Source organism: Aricia agestis, chromosome 15 (assembly GCF_905147365.1).
Source record: "Aricia agestis chromosome 15, ilAriAges1.1, whole genome shotgun sequence".
NCBI lineage: Eukaryota > Metazoa > Arthropoda > Insecta > Lepidoptera > Lycaenidae > Aricia > Aricia agestis.
The window spans coordinates 9,585,080-9,592,111 of NC_056420.1; the positions used below are offsets into that span (position 1 = coordinate 9,585,080).

General features: G+C 36.6%; 1 protein-coding gene across 5 annotated transcripts in view; it reads right to left on the reverse strand.

Annotated features, from left to right (window-relative positions):
* The window catches only part of LOC121734369 (unconventional myosin-IXAa-like), a 32,122-nt gene extending 29,682 nt beyond the window's left edge, over positions 1-2,440 (reverse strand). For 4 of the 5 annotated variants that reach the window (XR_006036710.1, XM_042124936.1, XM_042124934.1 and 1 more), the window contains exons 1-2: positions 1,658-2,440; positions 514-657 (exon numbers count right to left, since the gene is read on the reverse strand). Coding sequence is in view for 4 of the 5 variants with exons in the window: in XM_042124936.1 (XP_041980870.1) it covers positions 514-657; positions 1,658-1,693 (180 nt within the window). In the remaining variant the exon portion in view is untranslated. The remainder of the gene's footprint in view (positions 1-513; positions 658-1,657) is intronic. The other variant, XM_042124933.1, reaches the window with a different exon arrangement.
* Between the last annotated feature and the right edge of the window lie 4,592 nt (positions 2,441-7,032).

Genomic DNA, 7,032 nt, shown 5'->3' on the forward strand with positions numbered 1-7,032 from the left:
TACAAGGTCGAGCATAGAAAATGGCTATCATTGTTTCAATGTACTTAATTAAGTATATAATAGTAAGTATATCCAAACACAGGAAACCGCTTGGTTCAGGTATAGCGTAAAAAACTATGAGAAATATCATTGAAATGAGTAATCTTAAATACTTTGTTCTATTCTTACAATGCTGTTAGATAAGTCATGTTTTTCTTTTTATGGCGTTAAGTTGAATGATACATCTTTTTAATCTGAGGTGTTATTTCTATTTTAGGTTAGTAGAGCAAAACTAATATAATAAAATCTTGTGCACCTTGAACTTGCATTTTTTGCATCATTATTTAACAATAGAGATGAAGTGTTGCTGTAATTATTTTATAAGCAATTGCAGTTTTTGCATATCAATTTTGTATTAGATATTTTTTTGCATAATATCTTGTAATTTTCTAATTTACTAGGCTTATTTATTTAAAAAAAACACTACTACGTAAATATAAGATATGTTTGTAGATTTTCTAAAAATGTCCTTACCTCAGCGAGCTCATAGGGACCTCCAGAGCCATCATTCAGGCCGAGTTTATCGGTAATGCATCTCACTATCTCTTCGGAGCTGGTATTTTTGGTTGTCTCCACTGATAGTGCTTCATATTGGGCAGAGTAGGCACCCACAAATACCTAAAAAATAAACAGGTTGCATCACTACATTAGATTTAAGAATTAGTAAAATATAATGATTAAAACAAAAATTATAATGGCAGATTATTATGGGGTATATAAACTTAGGTTATGGAGTAAAAACTATGGCAGTTTTTAGATATTGCGTGTTTGTTTAGTGGTAGTCGAAGATAATTAAAAAACGTACACACTTTGAATATTATTTCCTTAGACTATCTTTTTATCGGCGGACTCATCTTGCTATTGCATGCGTTTAGTCTAAACTAGCCAGAACTGTCAAAATCAAGCACACCCGCCTCTCCGTCCCACCGCTCACATACCTAAGGAGCGGCCATCTAGTTCCGCATGCACTATAGCTTAAGTTGAACTAATATGTGACTACACTAGCCCTAAAGATGACCAATACATAATACAATATAACACTGACTCATATCATGTAAGGATTAAGGAAATTATGAACATAAACTTCTCAAGAGTCATTGCTAAGTTACTAAATGTTCAAAACACAATAAAACTGAATAATTTTAGGCAGGATGAAATGATTGCCTGTGATTGACGTCAAAAGCAAACTACACACTAAACAATCATGGTATTTTTAAACTACTTAGTCTTGAAAAAAAAAAAGTGTTTTAAATAGTAAAACATTAGCAACATACATTTGTTTAGCACAGAACATTCTAGTATATATGTAAATGTTATTTTCCTATCATAAGCTGATAATATTTGTCATTGTGGTGGAGGAAATTAAGTACAATACCTATACGTTTGATAAAATCCTTAGCAAACATCATTTACATGTTAATTACAAATGAAAATTTTAACTCTGGCCCAGTAGTAGCGTGAGTCGATTGCATGATATTCATACCTTCGAAATACTACAGTTTAAGAACACTGATCTTGGTGTATTTAAGGACTTTCTATAAACTTTTATGAACTAAACTTTAACTAATACACTACTATATATAATATGGAACAGGACGGAGCTGTGATATGTACATACCTGCACAATGAAAATGGATTTCTCAGAATGAGCCATCCTACTTCATATTCAGAACACCAGCATGAGATATATCAAACATATTTGAACTTTATTTTCAAACTGTAGTTTAGCATGTCTTGTTATGATGGTAACTGTCATCAGTAGGAAGCATTTATTTACTTCATTACTTCAATCCCGCACTGTTTAGGGAAGGTATCGTAGCCGCAAATCGCAGTTACTAGGGTCTCTTTATCCTTGTCTAATTACCAGCAACTACCCCCCAAGGGTTGACCACTTGTTCACTTCCAAGTTATCCACAGTTAGCACATTCGTTGCTTCACTTTTTTATAGTAACTTGTGTTTTACACTTTGTGTGTTGTTAATTTAATCCAGAATTACTGTAATAACAAAATATAATAAAGAGAAACTTCAGATGTGGGTCACATGCTGGTAAGTCTTCGTTTTGCTTGTGTAGCTCGATGCTAAATTGTATTTGTCCTGGCAATTTATTATGGTATCACAGTTATTTTCACATCAACGTTGGATTTAAACGAATACAAATACTAAATCAACCATACACACTACTGTGAATTCGGTAAATTCAACAACCTGTTTTTCTTTTATAACAACACTTTTTTACGCACCACGTAATCGCACCAGATTCCTACAATTAATTGAAGGAATTAGTTGTAGCACTTGGACTTTCTTCAACTTTGTAGTATTTCAAAAATCTAATTCAATTTACTAAAATGTTCTTTGAAACTGAAGTCTGAACCACCATTTTTATTTGTATGTAGAATTGAATTGAAACTTGAATGTATAGATTATAGCTCGAACAATTTATATTGACCTTTGTCTAGGTTATACGGAAACAAAAAAGAGCATCTTTACAATTTTGTCGAGTAATACCAAAATCATAGACTGCGTACACGTGTCCATAGACAAAATTCTTTCACTTAATTTTTTTTCTATTACTTCTGAGCTTTGACGTTTTTTCCACAAACTTAACCGTTAAGCGGATCCTAGACGGTAATACAGCATGACATGCATTTACGTGACAGTAAAAACTGTTGCATGACATGTCGATCGTGAAATGAACATGAACGTATGTCATGTATATTGTATTGTAATTTGCAGGACGAAATCGTCGCAGCAAATCGTCAATCAATGTAAAGGACGTAGTTTGCATGTCATTCGCATCAATTAATACAATAAACGATCATGCGTGCGTGACAGCATGTAACGCATGTCATCGACCTGTTTGCTCGTTTGCCCCCTTATTTATTAAAAAAAAAACAAGGCTTTAATGAACGTGGCGAGAAAAGGAACTAACGCTGCTATCATACAAAAACGTCATTTTTGACAGTTCTCCTTCAACAGCAGCGCCCATTGACATATTCAATTAAAGCCTTGTCGAACTGTTCCGTACCGTATAACTGTTTTAGCCCGGCACACTATCCGAAATATCCTTCCGGCGAGTTCGAGCTCACTCGGCTCAGTACAAAATGTAAGAGACAGCGCGGACGTTCAACCGTTTCTGATCAGAAATTTCGGACAATGTGCGGCCGGGCTTACGCGGAACTCTTATGCCGCGGCCGCATATGCATAGTGCTTCGCGCTAAAAACGATACTATTGGACGATTTGTGTGTATCATCATTCATCTCATAGGCCATAGCACGATTCGCTTCGGACGATAGACGCAGGTGCGGCCGGACCGTTACAATTAACCCCCTGCAACCCTACTGTAGTCAAAGGCCCATTCACTGCAGGACTGCCGTGCAGTCCTGCACTCCTGCCGTGAATGGGCCTTTTAACCACAAATAGAAATACAAATATCCGATATTTATAAAATTTAAAACCTGTCGACCGCCGCGCCGTACCTACTCATACTCAGAGACATTTAATGATAAATTAACCTTCAATTTAATGAAGAGTTTGACAGATAATGTATTTCCTGGATGGTGCGCAGGTTGATAGACTTTATGTAGTTGTCCATACTCCATGCAGGGCCGGTTTTAGCACTACCAGCGCCCTGGGCGAGATTTCTTCGGTTCCCAGGGTGCTGGTAGTGCTGAAAAACTTGGCGCCCCTTTTGTTTGCCTTTAGCGCCCCTTTTTACCTGGCGCCCTGGGCGGTCGCCCAGCGTTGCCCCCCTTAACGCCGCTACTGACTCCAATGGGAGCTAAGCTAACGATAATGAAGATGTTCTAAAACAACAAAAACAGATTCCTATATTATTAATATTACCTGTAAATTGTAAGAGCCCCCGCAGACTGCAGACGGCCGATAGTTTGGTTGGGTAGGGACTTGGGATGTTAGCGTGCACAGTGCACACTACGCCAACTAAACGGTTCTTGTAATTGGCCGAATTTCTTTTTCATTTATGTTCGGAGCAAGGAGGATATATTATATTAAACTATGTAACAGTTCGGAGTTCGAAATATAGTAAGTTCTTAAATCCAAACAAATATTAAAAATTAAAGTACTTTATTGGAATAGTTTTTTTTAATTAAGTACTTAGATCTTAGATACTTACGACCGCCATCTGCGTAAGAAACAATTTCTCTGAATATGCAATAAAATAATAACGACCAACTGCTAAACATTTGTTATCCCTGACTGTACAGTTACGTTTGATAGACATATAATCCAAAATATAGTCGGGGAGGGGAAGAGGGGATTTCGGGAGTAGCTCGAGCATGTCAGATTAAGCTTGCATAGGCTTCTGACATGACGAATCTAGTTATCATGGTAAGTATAGAAATTAGATTTCTCACGTGGTGGGTAATTTTTTTTTAAATGTTGAAATGTCATCGGATCTGTCAGATTAAGATAGGGGATGTTTAGGCTGCGTTCCAGAAGACGTTAATTTTGAACAAAACGCTCAAAACGTCCCCTTCTGCCGTTCCATTTGACGACCGCGGTCGTGTTGATCGCGACTATGACGTCACTCATGACGTCATCATTTTCGCTCAAAACGACCCTCGACGAAGATGGGTCAAAGTGGTCGTTCTAGTTTTTTTTTAAATTTTAACGTAACTATATCGCGAAAGCCATGTTCGGAAAGTTTTGATGAGAGAGTAGAGACAAAAAAACTTCATATTATTTCATTAATAAAAATATTTTAATTGAAATATTATAATATTAAATAATATTTAAGTAATAAAATATTTTGATTGGAAAAGAAATTGTTTTAAATGAATGGTCAAATGATTTCTTATAAAATATATTAAGTACTAATTTTCGTCTCTCCTGAGTCGTACCTGTTGACTTAGTATTACGCGGTATTGTTACTTAAAAACTTTATGTGACAATAGTCAATATGCAAAGTAGGTATGTGGTTTGTTATTGAAATATGATTCAATGTGAAAACTGAAATATAATAAAAGTTTAACTATATTAAAATATGATTACTTATGTAAAAAATGTAATACTAAAAACGAAACAAATATATTATTATGTATTTTATTTGTAAAATAAAATATGTAACTATAAACAATTACTTTTATTTACGACTTCAAGAAAAGGATCGTAATATCCAAGTTCTGTTCAATGTAAGTATGTATAAAAAAATATTATATGTTCTTTTTTTAAACTTTTCTCAAAACGCTCCATAATCCGTTCCACTTGGGTTTGTATCACTGACGCTCACATGCTAGTGGAACGGGAAAAACTACGGTTTTGAGCGTGAGCATTTTTAACGTCATCTGGAACGTGGGGTTAGTATACCCCAAAGAAGCTTCCATATAAAGCACTGACGATTCAAAGGTTAGGTAAGCCTGTAGGGACATAAAGCAAAGTAAAATAAAGTTAATATTTAAGGGGGGGAGGGGGCAGGCCCGGATCTAGGGGGGGGCGAGAGGGTGCACTTGCCCCGTGCGGCAAAGATTGGGGGACGGCCGGAGGCCACCTGCCAAACTTTTGCCGCTTTTTTCACCGCCGCGTGCGCTACCGGTGGGCGGTGGCCGGTGGCCCACCGCGTTACCCCGTCAACGTTGTTTCGCAGAATTACATCTGTTGTTAAAAGACTTGGAGGTGCCCCATAATATTATGAATACGTGTATCTCACAATAGTATTGAAGGTGAGGTAAAAAAAAGTTAAAAACAAAATATGAGCGAGCGAAGTGAGATTGAATGCCTCAAACTCGTGAGCATTAGCGACCGATCGCTCTAGTACTTTAAATATAACAGTCTGAGTCACCATTTAAATGAAATTAAATTGAATCAAAACATTTAGGTACTAAATTCGAAGAAAAACAATGTTGTGATACGGTGAATGGCGAATAAGGCGATACAATAAAATTTTATGAGTATTATTATAGACTGTTTTATCTGGAAAACAATATACATTGATTACAGTACATAGGCCATAGGTATAGGTGAAGACTATTAAGTATAATCCCTAACCTAGCAATGAATATTTTTATGAAGCGTAAACTTTTTAAAGTCCGCTCTCTGTCTGGCATGTAATTTTTCCAATGTGCCTGACAAAGACAATTATTATTTTATACGTGGGAGAGCCATGCTTCGGCACGAATGGGCCGGCTCGACCGGAGAAATACCACGTTCTCACAGAAAACCGGCGTGAAACAGCGCTTGCGCTGTGTTTCGCCGAGTGAGTGAGTTTACCGGAGGCCCAATCCCCTACCCTATCCCTTCCCTTCCCTTCCCTACCCTCCCCTATTCCCTTCTCTTCCTGTCCCTTCCTCCCCTACTACCTTATTCCCTCTTAAAAGGCCGGCAACGCACCTGCAGCTCTTCTGATGCTGTGAGTGTCCATGGGCGACGGAAGTTGCTTTCCATCAGGTGACCCGTTTGCTCGTTTGCCCCTTATTTCATAAAAGAAAAAAAAGACAAGTACAAGGTCCGCCTTATTATTATTGTAACAGCATAGGAATATACATTTTATGCATGAAATGTTTTGTTTTTGTCTTATATACGTTAGAAAAGTCATTTGACAGACAAAAAACTTTGTATTAAGTAATTGCGTGGATATTTTTATATAAGTACTTGTAAGTAATAGTTAGTTGGAGAGGTCGAAAATAGTCGGAATGAATTGTAACTGGTCTTCAGTCTAGATTACTCTATACTTAGGTATTATTGGTATACACTATGCAGAGTAAGTATAGCTCTATCAGAATCTTATATATATCCTTGATCATTGGATATATTTTTATATTTGCACGTTTCACACACAGAATAGGCCGCTAAAGGGAATTGTTATTTTTAACAAAACAAAAAAAGAAATCCACAGCCGAACATATAACCTCCTCGTTTTTTGGAAGTCGGTTAAAAAAGGATCAAAATGTTTTATTCCTATTACCCCGGTATTGCTAGAGTCAATATATTTTCTCACTTTTTGCCATCAGATTCTGGTAGACCTATAGTTATTCAT